Here is a 21873-nt window from a genome sequence, read left to right as displayed (position 1 = left end):
CTTTCTTTACTCGTGAGTCCCCTTCCTTGCCAGGCTGAGGAAAAGAGGTGGAGTGTTAAGTCCCCACAGATGGGATGGGGAGGCTTGGGGAATCTGATTGTCTTGAGACTTTTGTGCCTGTGCCAAGGACTTGTCCTTGGGATGCAGATGCTCTTGCTTAACTCACACATCAAGGAGCCCATTCCCCTTCCCCAAATCAGGGCACTTTAAAGGGCCTGTTAATGCTTCTTCCTTAATGCATTTCCTTCCTACATCTTTACTTCAGGCTCTTTCAGTGACCTCCTTATTCCATCTCCTGCTGACCTTGGAGACCTGAAGAATTACTTTCCTTGCAATCCTGAACTTCCAATCCCCAAACCTAACCTTGCATGCAGGTCACTGTCTTTGTGGAAATCTACAGGGTGAGCTCCCCAGTCTTGTCCCCCATGCCTGTGTGTCTGATGTGGCTTCATGGCCTGGATCTTGAGTACTCAGACTAGCATCTGCCTGAGACCCTGGCCATGGCCAAAACCTCAACAGCAACAACTACCTTTTGTGGAGCCCAAAGTCTGTATTAAGCACCTTAAGTAATTAAGTCACTTAATTATCACAAAAGAAAATACAGATTACAGGCCGGGTGCGGCGGCTCACGCCTGTAATCATAGCACTTTTGGGGGTTGAGATGGGTCGATCACCTGAGGTCAGGAGTTCGAGATCAGCCTGGCCAACATGGCAAAATCTTGTCTCTATAAAAAAAAAAAAAAAGAAGATACAGATTACAATGATGATCCCATTTTACAGCTGAGATAACTGAGGCACAGAGAAATTAAATAGCATGCCTAAGGTCACCACTAGTAAGTGGCTGAGCTTGGATTCAAATCCAGCAGTCTAATTCCAGAGCTCACAGTCCTGAGGCCTCTGCTCTGCTGCCTTTACTCTCCTGTGCTCTTTTCATGTTTGTTGGGCTAACCGAGACAGGGCCCAGTACAGTGGAAGTGGGGAAGGTGGCTACACTGAAAGTTAAACACCAGAAACCCCTTTGGGGCTCCCCAGGCCAGAGGCAGTGAGTGGGAGCTGAGCAGCATGACATTTGGTATCTAGAAGAGGGGAAACATGGCCCTCACCCTCTCCAATTCCCGACCTTTGTTTTCTGCAGTGGGAGGCCCTGCAGCTAGACAGCCCTTCCCTGTGACAAGTGTGGAGGCAAGGGGAAGGCTGAAAGATCTGCCTAGAAGCCCAAGTGAGCTGAGAGTCAGAGCTAGGACCTGAAGAGGCCGATAGATGGCGCTCATGGCCCAACACAGCTCCAGCATCCCAAGGAAACCAAAGGAAAACAAGTGAGCAGGTTAACCCCTTCCCACCTGGGCTCAGGGCAGAGGAGCTGGCTGGTGGGTAGCCGGGGCCCCTGCCCCAGGCCAGGTGACTCAATTCTCTAGGTTCTTACCCAGGCCATAACCTGGGTCAACTTCTGTTCCTGCCCTACAAGGCTCTACCCATAAATCACAGTCAGCAGCCTCTCGACGACTTCCCAGAAGACAAGAAGACTAAGAGGTGGATGAGACTGGGTGGGAGGGCTGCACCCAAGCCCATGTTCCATCTCTTGGGCTCTATCTCTTGAAAGACTCAGAGTCTCTGTTTCTAAGCACCCCTGATTCTGGAGAGCTCCTCACCTCCATCTTTCCTGGGAGTGACTCTCTGGGTGGGGAGGAATAGCACGGACTACAGACAGAGAAGGCCCTACGCCCCTCTGGCATCAGCTGTAGGGACTCACTGTGGCTGCCTAAGCCTCAGTTTCTCCTTATATCTGGACTTTCTATCTCTGGGTTCCCTAGGATGGATGGGCTTATAGGGACAGAAACAGTTATTTAATTAAGAATGAAATAATTTCATCTTCTAGGAAGATGAAATCAGGGGTAGGGAGGTGGAGGTCCTGGGGGATCTCTGCTTGCCTGTTACTCATTTCACTCATTACTGTTCTTCCAGAAGCCAACTTTGAATGTGGAGGGGCTGCCAAAATGGAAAACTAGAACTAGAAGTGCTGGGCAGGCAAGTGACAGAGGGGTTGGAGGTGGGCAGGAGGGTTGTCCAAGGGATGGTGGAGATCCTAGAATTTTTAAGCACTGAGATGAAACCACAATGAGTTCACCCCACCTTATTTTTGATCAGAAACACAGAAACGCATAATACACAGAGATGGGGGAACTTGTTCTAGAAGCCCAGATCCTCTTATTCCAGTCATTCTAGGGCAAGAAGCAGAAACAGGGAGATGTACACAGAGGGAGACAGAGACTCGCAGATACAGAGAGAAAGCTACACAAGAGACTAGAGATAGAGATAAATTTACATAAGCAGAGAGGGGCAAATTAGGCAGAGAGAGACACAGAGAGGGAGAGGATCTGGTAAAAATTAAAGCTCAGGAAATTATGGGCTTCATGAGGTAGATGATTAATTCCATTTCCAAAGTCTTGCAAGGGTCAGGGTAGTTTCTCACTCTTGATGTCAGAAGGTCACTGCTCACAGCTCCCTGAAGCTCCTACTGCACCCATTAAGTTTTTGTTGATAGGAGATCAGAGAACTCCTGGGAAGGGGGTTGCATCCTTGTTCTCTCACTTCTTCCTGTTCTGGGGTTTACAGGTCTCCTTCTCTACCACTGACAGGGAGACCTTGCTTCTGTGATTAGAGCTTTGGCTGTGCTCAGGTGGGGTGGGAGGAATATAGAAGATAACTAGCCTTGGGGGGTTCCCAGTCTAATGAAAGTTTTAGAGTCAGAACACAGAACCAGATCCAGATAGACAAGAACAAAACTAGGAATAGGACAGCTTTGGACATAGATATTGGGATCTGGGAGTTGGGGGAAATGGACTGTTAGGTGCAACCATGGGATTAGGATTGATCAGGGAAGGGTTCCTGGACAAACTATTTGAGGAAGAAGATTTGGAAGGATGAGTGGTGGCTAACTTCATGTGTCTATTTGAGTGGGCTAAGGGACACCCAGATAGTTGGTAAAACATTATTTCTGGATATGTCTGTGAGAGTGTTTCTGGAAGAGATTCACATTTGAATTGGTAGACTGAGTTAAGAAGATCACCCTCATCAATGTGGGTGTGCACCATCCAACCCCTTGGGGTCCCAATAGAACAAAAGAGTGGAGGAAGGCAAATTCTCTTTCTTTGTGAGCTGAGACATACCTGCCTTTGGACATTATTGGAGTTCCTGGTTCTTGGTCCTTCAGGCTCTGGGACTTAGCAGTGAGCCCCCTCCCCTGCTTTGGACTTGCCTGAATTATACCACTTGTCTTCCTGGTTCTCCAGTTTATAGACAGCAGAGCAGGAGACTGTGAGACTTCTAGGCCTCCGCAATCCTGTGAGCCAATTTTTGCAATAAATCTCCTCATGTTGATAGATATATATCCTGTTCTGTTTCTCGGGAAAACTCTAATACTGAGGTTATAGGGCTGGGCAGATAGCAAGGCAGAGGAAGAAGTCAAAACAGTGACGCTCTGGAGATGGGCTTGGACAGTAATGGGGGATGCTCCTTGCTAAAGAGTTGTTAGGAGCTAGCAGAAATGCCTTCGTGGATGTTCTATATACAGTAATGGCGGGCTGCAAAGGAGAGGTCTCTTATAACCAGGGCAGCAGGGGGCCTCCAAATGGTCTTTAGCTATTGTTAACACACTCAGGTGGGTGAGGGATTGGGGAAGGTTGAAACTTCCTGATTTGCAATCTCTTTGGGAAAAATATGAATGAACTTTTGGAAGGGCGATGCCCTTTAGGAATAGACCCCAGGATTTTCCAGGTCCTTATAGACTCTGGCCTCTCACTTCTCAAGACTTCTTGATTTAACTCTGATGGAAAGAATAAACTACAATTCCCAGCGATATTTAGGGCTAACTTAGGGCGCCTTCCGGGATTTGAGCATTTCCGGCGGAAGTGGCTGCGGGTACGCCAATCTCCTTCCCTAAACAATGTAGACTACAACTCCCACTGTCCTTAGCGCCGGGGTTGGGTTAGGGGGAAAGGAACCGGAAACAGGATGGGGAGCTCGACCAGGTGAGGAAGTAGGAGGCTGGGAACCTGGGTTTGTGGGGGCAGGTTCTGGGCTCCCAGGGTGGTCGAGACTGAGCCGAGAGAGTAGTCAGAATGTCTGGGTTTTGGGGTCCTTCTCTCCGTGTGGGGTTAGACTCAGTGCAGGGAGAGCCCAGCCTATGAAACTGCGTGGGAGGTCTGCAGGATCGAGGCTTTCCAGTTGGCTGGTGACAGCGGGCGCCGGTGGAGATTTTGTATGGTGCCTTAGTAGTCGTCGGCCCCTTCGGAACCAGATGAAATGGTCTTTTTGAGTTTATGCTTTATTATTATTATTATTTATTTATTTTTGAGATGGAGTCTCGTTCTGTCGCCCGGGCTGGATTGCAATGGTGCGATCTCGGTTCCCGGGTTTCCCCACCCCCCGAGTTCAGCGATTCTCTTGTCTCAGCCTCCCGAGTAGCTGGGATTACAGGCGCGCGCCACCAGGCCCGGAAAATTTTTGTATTTTTAGTAGAGACAGGGTTTCACCAAGTTGGCCAGGCTGGTCTTGAACTCCTGACCTCAAGTGATCCGCCCGCCTCGGCCTCCCAAAGTGCTGGGATTACAGGCGTGAGCCACTGCGCCCGGCAATATCTACATTTCTTAAGCCTCTGGCTCTTGGGGCGACTTTGGGTAGAACTGATATGTTCCTCCTTTGGGTTCTCCTAGTGTTGTATTAAAGCTCACATCACACTGTATTATAGTTAGTTTATCTGCCCTCTCACAGCAGTTTATGAGCTTACGAAAGCCTGGTCTACATTTTAGTCATTTTGGATTTCTTCCTCACCAAGAGACTGCTGCAGTGCCTGTCATGTAAGAGATTCATAAGTATTGAAAAAAATAAATGAGTTAACAGCTGGTGGTAGGTTGGATGGAATATGTGATTTTCATAGAGGAGAGAGTTAAATGAGTTGCCCAAGAGAATCTTCTTAGAGATGAAATAAGAGTGGAATTCAAGTCAGTTGACTTCTAGCCTGTGGCTCTTGCTATGAGATCAGACTTTGAAATTATGGGACAATGAAAATAAGGTTTTGTCACTCTTTTGTGTACCCCTGGCCTTGCTGTCTCCAACACAGGTCTGTAAATGCCAAAGGTAGGCTCAAGACTTCTCTTGAGATTCTAGAGTTGGAACAGCCAATCTGCCAATGTTGGTGCTGCATGGGAGATGCAAAGCAAGGTCCCCTGAAACACTGGTGTTCTCCACAGCTCCTTTCTCAGCTTTTGTGTGAGCCCAGTTTGTCCTGGGTAGCCACCTGGACAGATCAGTTAAGACTACTGAGATCAGTTAGGGAAGGACTTCCTAAGTTTGGCCTCTGATTTTTTTCTCTCCCACTTCCCCGAGGCTAGGGTGAGAAAAATAGGTTGATCAAGCTGTTGTGTCAACCTTCAGTTCTCATCTGGGGGAAGAGGTCACTCCTGACCCAGGCAGGAAGTTGAGAGGAAGGAATGACAGTGGTACTAGTCACATGGGAGACCCAGATGTGATGGCCACACCAGAGCCTGGAAAACAAGCAGAGTGCAAAGTAGGCAGCTGAGCTTTTAGTGAACTCAGGAAATAGAAGTGTAGAGGGATCCATCAGAAGTGGCTCTTTTACCACCTTTTGGTAAAAGGTGGTTTTTTTATCTTTATATTTTAGAGATGGGGTCTCACTATGTCAGCCAGGCTGGTCTTGAACTCCTGGCCTCAAGCAGTTCTTCTGCCTCGGCCTCCCAAAGTGCTGGGATTATAGGCATGAGCCACTGTGCCTGGCCCAGAAGGTACTTTTAAACAAAAGTGAAAAAGAAATGGACATTGCTGAGCAGGTGTTTGTTGTGTACCTACCTAATAAGGGCCAAGACCTTGGGCTTATGGAGGGAGATTGATCAGAGCCTGGCTCTTGATCTGCCCAAGTTTAGCTGGGGAGGCGAAATGAATTCATCAAGACGACGCTAACTATGGTGACACACAGTGGTTCTCAGCCTTCACCAACCATCACAATCACCCTGGGAAGCTTGTTTAAAATACAGATTCCCAGGCATCACACCAGACCTACATGTGTTGGGTGTGGGCTTGGGACACTATGGCAAATGCTGTAGTGTTCTGAGGAGGGAAGACTTTATCAAAGGGATAGTTTGAGCTGCATTTTGAAAGATGGGAGTGATTTGGATGTGGGGACAGGTGGGGGATCACAGTCCTGGTTGACTAGATGACTGTTGGATGATGTCCTAGTTGACTTGAGGAGTGTATTTGGTTGGATTGTAGAAACGGTATGTGCAAAGTTTTGGGAGTTGAGGTAGGAAAGGCATTTTGAAAATGTGAGTAGAATGGTCAGGTTGGAACACTGGGTTCGAATGGGAGTGGAGTGAAGGGATGGCCTTTGAAGTTTACAAAGCTTGCTGTCATGTTCCTCTCCCTCCCCAACCATTCCCTCCCCTCTCCTTTCTCCCACCTCCCTTCTCTCTTGCCTTTCTTCTTCCTCTCCCATTTCTTCCTTTTCTCCCTTCACCTAAACATCTCATTCCATCCTTATGTCAACATTATTAAGTGGCTATTATTATTCTTTGTATTTGAAAGAGGAAACCTGAGGCTCTGGCCATGTGTGTAGCTTGTAAGATTCTATTAAGAGTCTGTAATCATCCTCCTCACTATTCCTGAGTGTGGAAAAGAAGCTAGGCTGGGGTTAGGGGGTTGTGGAATTAGCAGGGTGACTGATCAAACCATTTAAGGGAAGATGGTGTGGGTGGTTAAAGCATAGCCTTGAGCCAGAGAGATGGTTCAATCAAATCCCAGCTTTATTATTTACTAACTGCAAGACCTTGGACAAGTTGCTTAATCTTGCTAAGCCTCAGTGTCCTCACTTATAACATGGGAGCAGTAATACCCACCTCATGGGGTTGTTGTGAGGATCAATGAGGTGTACCTGGCGCAGAGTAGTCGCTCACCACCTGGAAGCTATTGTAATTAGCCTTCCCAGGTCTCTGGGCTGTGACTGTGCACTTACATTTCATTCTTCAGCACCGTGCTTTCCAGGACACAGTCCATTCTGGCTGGGCTTTTCTTTTTTAGGAGACATTAAAAGTGCTGAAAGGATGCCACCAGTAAATGTTTACTGAAAACCTACAGTGGCTGGGCACGGTGGCTCATGCCTGTAATCCCAGCACTTTGGGAGGCCAAGGAGGGCGGATCACTTGAGGTTGGGAGTTTGAGACTAGCCTGACCAACATGGAGAAACCCCATCTCTATTAAAAAATACAAAACTAGCGTGGTGGCACATGCCTGCAATCCCAGCTACTCAGGAGGCTGAGGCAGGAGAATCGTTTGAACCTGGGAAGTGGAGATTGTGGTGAGCTGAGATGGCACCACGGCACTCCAGTCTGGGCAACAAGAGCGAAACTCCATCTAAAAAAAAAAGAAAAGGAAACCTACTATGTACTTGGCACAGTCCAGGAACTAGTGACTCAGACCTATGCCTGATGGAAAGTAGACTTGGTTTGGCGTGGGAGATGTTTGGTGGCTGTGGCTTATCCTCACCAGGTGCCATATGAAGAGGAAGTATATTGGAAGTGGGGAGGGAAAGGGCCCTTCATTACCAAGAATTGAGGTGTGCTTAGTCCTACTTGGTGGTTGGTAGATGACTGACGTGGTCTCTTAGGGTCCTTTCTGAGCCTAGGAAATGGTAGTGGGGGCCCTGGCCAGCATGGATCCCTCCTCCCACTCTGTGGCTGAGGGATGATGAGGCCTCTGTCCATCTCTTTTCCCAGGTGACAGTGGCATGGCCATATGCCCCACGCTTTCCTGCTGGGGTCCACCCATGAGCCTATAGGTGCCCTGATGGAGCCCCAGCCCAGCCCTGGAAGCTTGGCTGAGAGCTTCCTGGAGGAGGAGCTTCGGCTCAATGCTGAACTGAGTCAACTGCAGTTTTCGGAGCCTGTGGGCATCATCTACAATCCTGTGGAGTATGCATGGGAGCCGCATCGCAACTATGTGACTCGCTACTGCCGGGGCCCCAAGGAAGTGCTCTTCCTAGGCATGAACCCTGGACCTTTTGGCATGGCCCAGACTGGGGTAAAGGGTTTGGCTTCCCCAGTGGGTGGAGTGGGAGGCTCTAGGTGGCTGCTTGGCTGGGTATGCTGTGGAGAAGGAGCATGTGCATGGGTGTAGACACGTATTGGTCCCCCCGCCCCATTCTTTCTCAACACACATACTGGCTCCTGTGGTCTCAGGCCCTCTCCCAGTGTCTCTGCCTATAATTAACCAAGCACATTAATGGTAGTTTTGTTTTCCCTATAAGCTATCCACTAATTGCCTCTGAGAGCCCTTCCTTCTGCCAGCCCATCCCTACTTTATCGGATCTCCCCTGCCCCTGAAGTGTGGTTGGGGTCAGAAGAGGGACTAGGACTGCGGGGTCCTCAGAAGAGACTGGTTGACAGGGGTGGGTATGTAAGAGACGCAGGGCATTCTGGGAACCTGGGTTCTGTTTCTTAGCTAAGGTGAGGTTCAAAATGGAGCCAGGCTTCAGTGCCTGCCTGCTTTCCTTTCAGAGCTCAGGATGAGTGACTGCCCCTCAGTGGGGGTGCTTGGCAGGTGGGGGAGGGGAAGAGGCTTCAGGGCAGGAGGCTCAATCGCTTTTATTGACTCCAGCTGGGTGATGAAAGGTGATCGATGATGATCGATGGAAATGACGGCCTGAGGCTTGGGGCTGGGAGGGCACCCAGAGAGCAGTGGTCAGCCTGTCCTTGTGCCTCCTTTAACCCTGGCTGCCTTTTTGTCTCAGACCATCTGTCTGTCCCCAGTACTAACCATCAAACCTAGGGCTAGCTATCTGAAAGTACTCCCTGTACTTGATTCCAAAGGCTAGTTGGGGTAGATGCAAACAGATTCTTCTGGACCATAGTCCACAAAGAAAAACTGGAAAAAGATGGAAAAACAGGCTCAAACCATAGGGTCAAGAATCCTTGTCTCAGGCCTTTGGGTGAAGGTGGGGGTTGGAGGTGCAGGCTGGATCCTCATGGAAGGTATAAAGAAGTCAGTTGGTCCAGAGCCCAGGCATCAGGTCTCCAGTTTGAAGCCCTTCATGTGTCTTTCCTTCCTCACAGGTGCCCTTTGGGGAAGTGAGCATGGTCCGGGACTGGTTGGGCATTGCGGGGACTGTGCTGACCCCTCCCCAAGAGCACCCTAAGCGACCAGTGCTGGGACTGGAGTGCCCACAGTCAGAAGTGAGTGGTGCCCGATTCTGGAGCTTTTTCCAGAACCTCTGTGGACAGCCTGACATCTTCTTCCATCACTGCTTTGTCCACAATCTATGCCCTCTGCTTTTCCTGGCTCCCAGTGGGCGCAATCTCACCCCTGCTGAGCTGCCTGCCAAGCAGCGAGAACAGCTTCTTGGGATCTGTGATGCAGCCCTCTGCCGGCAGGTGCAGCTGCTGGGGGTGCGGCTGGTGGTGGGAGTTGGGCGACTCGCAGAGCAGCGGGCACGACGGGCTCTGGCAGGCCTGACGCCAGAGGTCCAGGTGGAAGGGCTCCTGCATCCCTCTCCCCGTAACCCACAGGCCAACAAGGGCTGGGAGGCAGTGGCCAAGGAAAGACTGAATGAGTTGGGGCTGCTGCCACTGCTGTCGAAATGAGTGCCCCTGGGGCCTGGCATGGGACACATTCAAGACCTCGAAGTCATTCTTGGGCAAACAGATGACAACACATCTCCTGGACTGGAGCAAAAGGTCCTCCTGTGCTCCCTGGTCGCTGGGAAACGTATTCTTTGATATGTTGAACTGTCTTCCAACCTGCCGTGGCAGTTTTGATACTACTCCGATTTGCCCTCCTGATTCCTGCTTTCTTTTTTTGACAGAGTTTTGCTCTGTCACCCAGGCTGGAGTGCAGTGGCTCGATCTTGGCTCACTGCAACCTCTGCCTCCCGGGTTCAAGCGATTCTCCTGCTTCAGCCTCCCGAGTAGTTGGGATTACAGGTGCCCACCACCATGCCCTGCTAATTTTTGTATTTTTAGTAGAGATGGGGTTTCACCATCTTCGCCAGGCTGGTCTTGAACTTCTAACCTTGTGATCCACCCGCCTTGGCCTCCCAAAGTGCTGGGATTACAGGCGTGAGCCACTGCGCCCAGCTGATTCCTGCTTTCTTTACCTTTGAACATTGTCTCTTTCATGGGACCCCACTTTGTAGAGAATCTACAGAAGGTGTATGTTTGCACTTGCAGACTGCTCTACCTCATTGTTTCCTTGGGAGACTATTCAGCTGAGAGTGCCCTAGACAGTAATTTTTAAGGTCACATTTACTATTTCAGAGGAAATATCTTGCCAGGATACCTACCCATCCTTATAGAACAGCTGGCTTCGGTTGACCCCTTTCCTCACAGGGACCAAGACAAAGCATGAGACATGAAATTAAGAGTGAACTTCTTATGGGAGGCTGCAGCTGGATCAGAGGAAAAATCCGGTGTGGCAGAGTGAAAGTCAGAAGACCTGGATTTTCATCCCAGCTTTGAGACTTGTGAACTTTTTGATGGACAAATTGAGAAACCTCTCCATGCCTCAGGCTCCTCATCTGTAAAATGGGGATGCCTACCTTTTGGGGTTGGTGTGAGGATTAATTGAGATAACACTTGAAGGTGCCTTGCATGGGCCTAGCTTGTGGGTGCTTATTACAATACTCTTCTTTCTTGCCTCTGGGTTGGGGATTCACTGCACTGCACTACAATGGTAGCCCCTCTCCATTCTGGATACCTTGCTAGGGGAGAGTCTGAGCTTCTACCTGTGGCCAGGGTGTGGGGAAAATTCTCACCTTGTCAGAGATGGATCAATGACTCAAAAACCTAGCCTGTGTTTTTTTTCACTCTAAGCATTAAAAGCTCCTAAAGACTTTTGTCTTATTACTTTTTTCCCACCTTGGATGCTAGAGGTGGAAGGTAGTTGTTTAGATTTCCTCCGTCTTACCTCTTCATTGTTGGCAAAGGGTTCGCTTAGCTAGCTGGGGGAAGGATGTAGTAGATCTCTATCTCTCTCTTTTCTTTTTCTTTTTCTTTTTTCCTGAGATGGAGTCTCATTCTGTTGCCCAGGCTACAGTGCAGTTGTGTGATCTCAGCTCACTGCAACATCTGCCTTCCGAGTTCAAGCGATTCTCCTGCCTCAGCCTCCCAAGTAGCTGAGGTTATAGGCATGTGCCACCACGCCTGGCTAATTTTTGTATTTTTAGTAAAGATAGGGTTTCACCACGTTGACCAGGCTGGTCTCAAACTCCTGACTTCAAGTGATCCACCTGCCTTGGCTCCCAAAGTGCTGGTGCCTGGCCGGATGTAGTAGATCTCTTAACTGCCTTGCCAAACCTGCAGGGTCTGTGTTAGGGGTCTTATATGATACTCTGGGTGCTGTGAGAAACAGGTGACGGGGCAGATGGGAACCTGGTATCCAATTCATTTTTTATGTGCTGAATGGTTGATTGCGTGCCCCTTTGGTAAGGCTTGGGAAAGTGAACCAAGTTGGGAGCAGAGCAGGTCCTGAGACCACCTTCATGAGGGCACATGGTCTACTTCCTGTCTCCTGGGACACAGGTTATTTCCAGCTTCCAAAATTAGTAAGATTTTTAGTATAAATCTTCTCCTACTTCATTGTATAGTAAAGAATTTGGCCTTTGTCTTCAGTTCCGAAGGGGACTCTTAATCCTTGGAATTTCCCAAGTGATAGGAGTATCTTTGGTTTTTGTGGAGGGTCCCTGAAACTGCACCTGAGATTTGACCTTAGGCCACGTCTTATTTTATATTGAAATTTGATCTCAGACTGCACCCAAGTTTATGGGAAGATTTGACTGAGGATGGAGGCTGACCATGCCAGAATGACCAACCATATAGTTACAGGGCTGGGACTCTAAGCTGGATGATATCAGCTTGATCCCCAGGGAGGGGAGAGGGGCTAGAGACTGAGTTCAGCCACATGCCCATGATTTTAATCAACTATGCCTATGGTAAAACCCTCATAAAAACTTCTGACACTGAGGTATTGGTCAGCTTCCTGGCTAGTGACCACATGAATGTGCTGAGGAATGTGCAGGGGTGTCCTGTTTCTCTGAGCAGAGGGCACACGTCTGTGTGTGGGACACTCCTGGACCACACCATATATTTGTTTTCCTTTGGCTGGTTCTGATTTGCATCTTTTGTAATAGAAATTTAATCATAGTATAGAGTTTTCCTGAATTCTGTGAGCCATTCTAGCAAATTCTCCAACCTCGGGGCCTAGCGGTGGGGGGTGGGGCTTGTGGGAACTCTTGAATTTATAGCCAGCTGGTCAGAAGTGCAGGTGGTTTAGGGATCCTTGAGCTTGCAACTGACATCTGAAGTGAGGGCAGTATTGCTAGGGACTATGGCCTTAAACCCGTGGGGTATGCACTAACTCCCTGTAGTTAGCATCAGAATTGCATTACTGTTTTGAACCTTCACAGGCCGTAGATGTCTTCCCCTTTTGCTGTCAGTGCTGCATAGTGAGTGCCCCATGTTGCAGAGCACTGGATTAGGCACTGCAGAATACCTGCACAGAGATAGAAGCCATCATTTCATTATATATTTAGCTGAGGTAGTCAAGGAAAGCTCTCTGGAGGAGGTGGCATTTCAGGTGGCCTTAAGACTGGGAGAGTTTTGGGTAGCTTAGAGAACAGCATTGTTATGTTCAAGGAGTGACAAGTTGTATCAGGGTCTAGAGAGACAGAACTAATAGGATACATGTATATATGAAAGGGGGTTTACTAAGGAGAATTGACTCACATGATCACAGGGTGAAGTCCCATGATAGGCCCTCTGCAGGCTGAGGAGCAAGGAAGCCAGTAGTGGCTTAGTCCGAGTCCCAAATCCTCAAAAGTAGGGAAGCCGACGGTGCAGCCTTCTCTCTGTGTCCTAAGGCCCGAGAGCCCCTGGCAAACTACTGGTGTAAGTCCAAGAGTCCAAAAGCTGAAGCGTGGTGGACAGGAAGCATCCAGCACGGGAGAAAGATAAGGGCTGGAAGACTCAGCAAGTCAGCTGCTTCCACCTTTTTCTGCCTGCCTTTTCTAGCCGCCCTAGCAGCCGATTGGATGGTGCCCATCCACATTGTGGGTGGGTCTTCCTGCAGGTGGGTCTTTCTCTCCCAGTCTACTGACTCAAATGTTCATCTTTTCTGGAAACACCCAGAAATAATAACTTTGCATCATTTAATTTAATCAAGTTGATACTCAATATTAACCAACACACAAGTAGCTCGGCCCAGGTGGGAGAAAAAGATGAAGAGGTAGATTGAACCTAGCTTGTGAAGGGCCTTGAATGCTAGAATAATCTTTGAGGATTTAAAGTGTAGCCGGACGCAGTGGCTCATGCCTGTAATCCTAGCACTTTGGGAGGCTGAGGTGGGTGGATCACCTGAGGTCAGTTCAAGACCAGCCTGGCCATCATGGTGAAACCCCATCTTTAAAAAGAAAAAAAAAAAAAGAAAGAAAAAAGGGAATTTAAAGTGTAGTGGGGGAAGTGAGATGCACAGAACACACACACTGAAACTACTCAACAATAGGTGAAAACCCATAGAAGGAGATGAAGGAGCAAACCATGTAGGAGGCAGCGTGGGTGCAGTGGGGAAAGGGAGGGGACGAGAGTGGATGAGTCTATAGGGAGGACATCTAGGGGCATGGCAGGTCTGGGTGAAAGCCTAGAGTTGTGGTCTCTAGGTGATGAGATAGTGGGATAGGATTGGGGAGTACACAGGGACACCTGAACAGTAGTGACCAGGATGACTTGAAGGTCTGCGTATGGCAGAGTGGCTGCTGAGTCTGGGTCCTAGTGGGGCTTTTGCTCTCAGTTCCTGGGGTGCATCTTGTCAGAGAGACTGATTAAGCTCCTGGGCCTTCCTGAGGGCACTATATTAGGCTGCTAGGGCGGCCATAACAAAACTACCACAGACTGGGTGGCTGAATACAACAGAAATTTCTTTTTTTACAGTTCTGGAGCCCATAAGTCCAGGATCAAGACCATTTGATCTTTCCTGAGGCCTCTCCTTAGCTTGCAGATAGCTGCCTTCTTGCTGTGTCCTCCCATAGCCTTTTCTGAGCATGCACCTCTCTGGTGTCTCTCTTCTTAGAAGGACACCAGCCATACTGGATTAGGGCCCCACCCTTATTACCGGATTTTTTTTTTTTGAGATGGAGTCTTGCACTGTCACCTGAGCTGGAGTAGAGTGGCACAATCTTGGCTTACTGCAACCTCAGCCTCCTGGGTTCAAGGGATTCTCCTTGCCTCAGCCTCCCAAGTAGCTGGGATTATAGGCGCCTGCCACCACATCCAACTAATTTATTTGTATTTTTAGTAGAGACAGGGTTTTACTATGTTGGCCAGGCTGGTCTTGAACTCCTTACCTTGTGATCCACCTGCCTCAGCCTCCCAAAGTACTGAGATTACAGTCATGAGCCACCGCGCCCAGCCTCTGATTACCTGATTTAACCTTAAGTGCCTCTTTAAAGGCCCTAGTCATACTGGGACTTCAACAAATTTGGAGGGGGGTGCATAATTCAGTCTATAACAGGCACACAAAGTCATGTCACTGCTGTTTTTATCCCCAACCGACGTCAACTGCAATCAAAATAGGGTACTTAGGAGTACGTTTTTTCCAGTCTGGAGGATTGGAAGCTGGTCTAGGGGCTTAAGTAGCTGATCAGACTTAGTCTCACCAGACTGGCCCTTACCCCTCAGTTCATTCTAGAGCAGTTTCTTCAGTGCAAATGAGAGTGTTCTTAGGGAAAGGAAGTTTATTATTATTTTTTTAAATACAGAGTCTTGCTCTGTTGCTAGGCTGTAGTGTAGTGGCATGATCTCGGCTCACTGCAACCTCCAACTCCCAGGTTCAAGTGATTCTCCTGCTTCAGCCTCCCAAGTAGCTGGGATTACAGGTGCTTGCCACCACACCCAGCTAATTTTTGTATTTTTATTAGAGACGGGGTTTCACCATGTTGGCCAGGATGGTCTCGATCTCCTAACCTCGTGATCTGCCCACCTTGGCCTCCCAAAATGCTGGGATTACAGGCGTGAGCCGCTGCGCCTGGCCATTGATTTTTTTTTTCTGAGTGTAAGAGAATGGAGATTTTAGCTGCTACAAAACAGCATTGTGAGAATTATTCTAAAGCCAAACTGAAATACTTTGGTGTCCTCTAGAGTTTTGTAGACCAATGCAGTAGCCACTAGCCATATGTGGTGTTTTAGTGCAAAGTAATTAAAATTAAGGAAAAAAAATTCAGTTCCTCACTTCACATTTCAAGTGCTCAATAGCCACACGTGGCTAGTGACTACCGATTGAATGACAGAAATTGAATACTTCCATTATCTCAGAATGTTCTGTTGGGCAGCACTGATCTAGAGATCAGTGGCTTACAGCCCTGCCTATGAATCAGAATTAACCTGTGGAGGTTTAAACAAGCACAAGTGTCTCAGCTACACTTCAAGATATTTTGATTTGTGAGGTGCGAGGGGCATCCTGCTATGTCTTCAGCAGAATCTCTCCATGCTACCAATATGGAGCCCTGCAGCCAAGGTTAAGGCAGGATTGCCCTGAGTGTCTTGAAGGCAAGGCCAGGGTCTCCTTTTTCTTTCCCCAGTATGTAATCCCACACCTGGCACAAAGTAGGTATTCAGAGCAGACATGGAAGTAATGCATGAATCTGGTCTGGGAGAGCCACCCGTGTGCCATCCAGAAATACTAGTTTCTCTAGAGTTTGTTGTTTTTGCCTAGTGACGGTGATTCCAAGTTCTGATTCAGAGTAATGATGGAGGTCCCACTCCAAAACACACGAACTCAACTTGGTAGAGACCAAGGCTGTGCTTGGGGTGAGGATGCCTCAGAGATTCTGAGGGGTGGATTGCGTTGGTGAAGAAAGAGAATTTTCTTACCCCCCACCTTTTTTTTTTTAAAAAAAGATAGGGTCTTCTGTTTCCCAGGCTGGAGTGCAGTGGCACGATCATGGCTCACTGAAGCCTTGACTTCCCTGGGCTCAGGTGATCCTCCCACCTCAGCCTCCTGAGTAGCTGGAACTACAGGCACACACCATCACACCTGGCTAATTTTTTGTAGAGACAGGGTTTCACCATGTTGCCCAGGCTGGTTTCTATCTCCTGGACTCTATCTCCTGGACTCAATCGATCCTCCCCCCTTAGCCTCCCTAAAGTGCTGGGATTACAGGCATGAGCCACCATGCCCGGTTAATTTTGTATTTTTAGTAGAGCTGGGGTTTCTCCATGTTGGTCAGGCTGGTCTTAAACTCCCGACCTCAGGTGATCCGCCTACCTTGGCCTCCCAAAGTGCTGAGATTACAGGCATGAGCCACCGTGCCCGGCCCCGGCCTTTTATTGCTTTTTTTCCCTTTCCTTACTGAAACAGGAAGGCTTAAAGGAGGATTGGGTCTTGAATTTGGCCACTGCATGGTCTCACTTTCCTTTTTCAATTCAATAAACGTTTATTGATGTCTGCCGTGTGTGTGTCATTCCTTGTGCTAGGCACTGTAGGGAGTGACAGAGGTGAATTAGATGATTCTTTGCCCTCACGTTGTTCACTGTCTAGTGCTGGGAGATACAGGCATATAATTATAGTATAAATCAAGCTGAAAGCATGTTGTGAACAAGTTATAAACACAGCACTCTGGGCACACTGAAAGAGGAAGCGATTAGCCCTCAGAGTCTGGGGAGGAGGTGTGTGTGCCTGTGAGAGAGGGCGGTGATTAGAAATTTCTTATCTCATTGCTTGCTAAATCTTACCATCTCTATGGAGTGGATATTTGAAAAAGGGGATCACTATGTCTGATATGTCCAAGAATTTCTCAGCCTCAACTGCAAGGGGCTAGGAAACAGGATGAGGGGAGGGGCTCAGAGGCCAGGAATTAGGCAAGAGCCAAGGGTCCAAGGGTTGGGGGTGGCCCTATGGAAGATGAGAAATGGAGCTTCCTTTCAGAACACATCTGTTAACTTCGGGGATGGAAAACTGCAGCAGATGGTGGCAGGAAATGTCCAGGTAGCAGGTCAAAAAAGACTGGAAGTGCAGCCTGGCCACAGCTGGGGTAGAGAAGCTAGTGATGGAATGGAAGAAGGGAATAGAGATTGAAGCCTAGCCCAGACTAAGTCTTTTTTTTTTTTTTTTGAGATGGAGTTTCACTCTTGTTGCCCAGGCTGGAGTGCAATGGCACGATCCTGGCTCACGGCAACCTCCGCCTCCCAGGTTCAAGCAATTCTCCTGCCTCAGCCTCCCGAGTGGGTGGAATTACAGGCATGTGCCACCACACCCGGCTAATTTTGTGTTTTTAGTAGAGAGGGGGTTTCTCCATGTTGGTCAGGCTGGTCTGGAACTCCCAATCTTAGGTGATCTGCCCGCCTCGGCCTCCCAAAGTGCTGGGATTACAGGTGTGAGCCACCACACCCAGCCATCAGACTAAGTCTTGACTCTAAATATTCTTTTTTTTTTCTTTGAGACGGAGTTTTGCTCTTGTTACCCAGGCTGGAGTGCAATGGCGCGATCTCGGCTCACCGCAACCTCCGCCTCCTGGGTTCAGGCAATTCTCCTGCCTCAGCCTCCTGAGTAGCTGGGATTACAGGCACGCGCCACCATGTCCAGCTAATTTTTTGTATTTTTAGTAGAGACGGGGTTTCACCATGTTGACCAGGATGGTCTTGATCTCTTGACCTCGTGATCCACCCGCCTCGGCCTCCCAAAGTGCTGGGATTACAGGCGTGAGCCACCGCGCCCGGCCAACTCTAAATATTCTTATTTAGGAGGATATAGGGCAGCTGTTTCCTCTTCTTCCCTAGTGTCCTAAAGAAGTAAAGAACTTCAACTAGAGCATAAGACATTGAGGTTAGACACATGGATAAACTTCCCAGCTATGACCATCAGGTGATATAGAAATAAATTACTTCGGGGGAAGATGAATTGCTTTCTTCTTCAGAGACCTTAATGCCAGGCTGGCTTGAGCCTACGCTTACCAGTCAAGGTTGAATTATAATGTATTTGGGGAAACTTTCTCTTTTTCTCTCGCTCCTTGTTTTGGCCCTCACTCTCTCAAGTACAAAACAGAACGAACAAAACAACTGCAAAGGAATTTTCCTGTGTATCTTCTTGTCCATTCTTCTGCCCCTACATCTCATTCAAGGACCCTCAGCCTGATGTCTGTCTCTGGTCCTGGCTTGCAGCAGGGATGGCTGAGAGCCCAGAACAGTCCTCCATGGTGGCCTGTGCCAAGCCAGGTTGCCATTTCCATTTTCGTTAATTGAAGCAGCTTGACCCTGATCATTTTAGACCAGCAATTTCCTGTCTGCTGGTTAGGAGTGTGTGGAGGACGTGTCCTTGCTGGCCATTCTGTCCTTCCATCTACCTGGATGGTCCTAACACCTCATTCAGGCAGCAAAAAAGGGTTTCCTGTTACAGTTGATTGAGAGAAGCCCAACCTCACACAAATGCCCAGCCTCTCCTCTGGGGATCTCACACTTTGTTTTCTTCAGAAGGCCTTTCTGGTGTTTACTCTCCAGTCTACCCGCTGACATTTTGGCTGGGTTTTTTTTTTTCTGAGACGGAGTCTCGCTCTGTCACTCAGGCTGGAGTGCAGTGGTGTAATCTGGGTTCACTGCAACCTCCGCCTCCTGGGTTCAAGCAATTCTCTGCCTCAGCCTCCCAAGTAGCTGGGATTACAGGCCGGTGCCACCATGCCCGGCTAATTTTTTGTATTTTTAGTAGAGACGGGGTTTTGCCATCTTGGCCAGGCTGATCTTGAACTTCTGACTTTGTGATCCACCTGCCTCGGCCTCCCAAAGGGCTGGGATTACAGGCATAAGCCACCATGCCCGGCCTTTGTTCAGTTTTTAGAAACCTGCTGACTGATGATAGTTGCCTCTCAGAACCTCATGTGATGATACTTTCTTCTGTGGCCTGGGAGAAGAACAAAATGTCTTTGAAGGAAGGGGTTTGCCTTCAACCCTGGAAGGCCATGCGGTTGAGTGGTTGGGGTGTGATGGCTTTGCTCTGAACGTGAGTGTGAATGTGTGTTTTGCTTCTTACCTGGAACCCCGGAAGGCCACGCGGTTGAGTGGTTGGGGTGTGATGGCTTTGCTCTAAATATGAGTATGGATGTGTGTTTCCCTCCTTACCTGGCTTTAAGGAAGATCTGTGAATCACTGAGTTAGCACCAGTTTGTTCCTGTGTTTGATAGTGTCGCTTTGCAAGTACCGTTTTAAGAAGTAGGGTAGTGTGTTTCCTTGGAGTGGAAGTCCAGCGTTTTACATGCATTTGTGTCCTCCTGTGATCCATGGGATCTATTTTGTCTCTGCAGTTTTCGGTCTTCCAGATGGACACTTGCGTAATTGAGTGTGACCCATTTTTGCTGCTCTTGTCTTTGTGTGTGGTATTTTTGTGGAACCTCTGTGTTTGGGGCATCTTCGGGGGCTTGTGGTGTCTTTCTGAGTGTCCTCTGGCTCTGTTTGGGCGGGGGAACAGAAGAAGGAGCCCAGACTCGAAGGGGAGCCGTCTGGGTGGGGGGAGCGTGTTGGGAGGGGGCGTGCTGCAATCTGTGACTTGGAAAACAGATTTGCAGAGGAGGCGAGCAGCCCGGGCGTGCGGAGCGTGCGGGGCGGGGGCAGGGGGCCGCTCTGGCCCCCAGCTCCTCCGCAATCCAATTAAATAACATTTAAATGCATAACCAGCACGCGCGGCGATGAGGCTGGAGATTGGAGCGGGCTCGGCGGCGGGCCGCGCGGGCGGCGTTTTGTGGAGCTCAGCGATTCTGGCGGCAATTTCCCCGCTCGACGCGGCTTTTACGAGCCCGCTCCCGGCGCCGCGCCCGCTCTGCTGCGCCCGCCCCGCTCCCGGCCGCTTCCCGCCACTCCCTGCCTCGACACTTTTTTCTCCCTCGCCCTCCCTGCAGCCTTCTGGTCTGTCCGCGTGCGTGTCTCTCGCTCTGGTCTCTGTCTCTCCATCTCTTGGGGTGCCTGCACCTCGGCCTCCCTCCCTCTCCGGCTGCTCCCGCGTCTCTTTCTGGGTGTCCGCCTCTCCCTTGCGCTGCCTGTCTGTGGCTCCTGCCATCTGTCAGCTTTTGCTTTTCTTGATGCTGTTTCCGTCTCTGACTTTGACCCCTTGTTCTGGCGGATGCGGCCTCCACTTCTCTCTGGATCACGGTGTCATCACAGCTTCTGGCTGTCTGCTCCGGTCTCCTTGTCTCTGGCCTTCTGCATCCTACCCCCAAAACCCTTCCCTTCAAGCCGCCTTGCCTTCTCCCCGTTACTCGTTACTCAGAGACCTCACCCCACCAGGCTCCCTGCTCAGTCTTCAGCTTCCCTCCACCTGTGTGCCTGAAGGGAAGGCCTGCAGACTGGGAACAGTGAGAAAGGGCCGGGGAGGAAAGAAAGGGAAGCGTAGGTTAAGAAGAGTGGGAAGGCTGAGCCCCGTGGCTCAGGCCTGTAATCCCAGCACTTTGGGAGGCCGAGGCAGGCCGATCACCTGAGGTCAGGAGTTCGAGACCAGCCTGGCCAACATGGTGAAACCCCATCTCTACTAAAAATACAAAAATTAGCCAGGGGTGGTGGCATAAGCCTGTAATCCTAGCTACTCAGGAGACTGAGGCAGGAGAATTGCTTGAACCCAGGAGGCGGAGGTTGCAGTGAGCTGAGATCGTGCCATTGCACTCCAGCCTGGGCAACAAGAGTGAGACTCCATCTCAAAAAGAAAAAAAAAAGAAGAAGAAGAAGTGTGGGGAGAGGATGGTGGGCTTACCCTGGCTGGGCCCAGGCCCAGCGGGAGACAGGAGAAATAAATTATATATGGTGAATGGATGACTGGAAGAGACCCATTCTTCCCTACATCCTTTAGGAGCAGAGCAGAGAGGACCGCTACATTCAGGGTGGGGAGCGCGGGGGTTCCTTTTTGGGAGGTTTGCAGGAGCACCAGAGATATGTGATTCCTTCAGGGCTTCAGGCTCTTTTGAGGTTAGGATGGAGACGGGCATTTTATTAAGAACTGGAGTGGGGCAAGTCCCCCCGGCAGGAGACCCTCCTGCGCTCCTGAAGCCAGGTGCCTGAGGAAGACAGAGGAAACAAGGCGGGCAATTTGTTTCTTGTGCAGGACCTGACTGCATTGTTTCCTCTTCAGCTCACTCCCTTTCTTATCCGTGCTCAGGCGCCCCAACATATGGAGCTGCCGTGTAGCAGATGCTAAATGCCATGCAGATTTCTGGGGAAGAGTTTCCCAGCTAAGAGAACAGCAAGGGCAAAGGCCCTTATGTGAGCATGTCTGGTGTGTTGGAAGAACAGCAATGAGGCCGATATGGCTGGTGCCGAAGAAATCAGGGAAGAGAATAAGTGATGAGATCTAAGAGGTGATGGGGAGCCACATCACTGGAGACTAATAAGTTACTAAAGCTCACAATCCGAGTAATGTGGGAAGTCACTGCAGGGTTTCAAGCAAGGGAGTGACATGATCTCTCCTGTCTTTCTACAGAAAATTCTTGCTGCTGTATTGAGAACAGATGGAGAAAACAAGGGCAGAAGCAGGGAGACCAGTCAGGAGCTGATTGCAGTGTCAGGTAAGAGGGGGTTGAGGGCCTGGACCAGGGAGATGGCAGCGGAGGTGGTGAGGAGTGGCCAAAGTTTGGATAGATTTTGCAGGGAGAGCCAAGGGATTTGCTGATGGGTTAGAGAGAGGGTACGAAAGAAAGAGGAGTAGAGAAGACCAGGACTTTTTGGCCCAGTGGCCAGAGCAATGGATTTGCCATTAACCGATATGGGAGAATACCACAGGAGGAGCTGGCTTTGGCAGCAGTATTAATTGTGGAAATGTTAGATGCCTGTTAAGCATCCAAGTAGAGGGGGC

The 21873-nt window shown here is 49.4% G+C and overlaps 1 protein-coding gene and 1 long non-coding RNA gene across 7 annotated transcripts in view; both read left to right on the top strand.

Annotated features, from left to right (window-relative positions):
* The window catches only part of SMUG1 (single-strand-selective monofunctional uracil-DNA glycosylase 1), a 30784-nt gene extending 20381 nt beyond the window's left edge, over positions 1 to 10403 (top strand). For 2 of the 6 annotated variants that reach the window (XM_012450359.2, XM_012450360.2), the window contains 2 exons: positions 7785 to 8088; positions 9120 to 10403. In XM_012450359.2, coding sequence (XP_012305782.1) covers positions 7804 to 8088; positions 9120 to 9647 — 813 coding nt within the window. In that variant the 5' untranslated portion in view covers positions 7785 to 7803 and the 3' untranslated portion in view covers positions 9648 to 10403. The other 4 variants (XM_064377171.1, XM_021666084.2, XM_021666086.2 and 1 more) reach the window with 4 other exon arrangements.
* On the top strand, positions 270 to 21563 carry LOC110566996 (uncharacterized). The gene is made up of 3 exons (XR_001107151.3): positions 270 to 401; positions 1136 to 1316; positions 21502 to 21563. It is a non-coding gene; the product is annotated as an uncharacterized LOC110566996 (long non-coding RNA).
* Positions 21564 to 21873: the final 310 nt, after the last annotated feature.

This window comes from Aotus nancymaae, unplaced genomic scaffold (genome assembly GCF_030222135.1).
Source record: "Aotus nancymaae isolate 86718 unplaced genomic scaffold, 86718_ANA_hifiasm-v0.15.2.pri h1tg000016l, whole genome shotgun sequence".
Taxonomy (NCBI): Eukaryota; Metazoa; Chordata; class Mammalia; order Primates; family Aotidae; genus Aotus; species Aotus nancymaae.
This window is presented reverse-complemented; position numbering and strand designations above follow the sequence as displayed.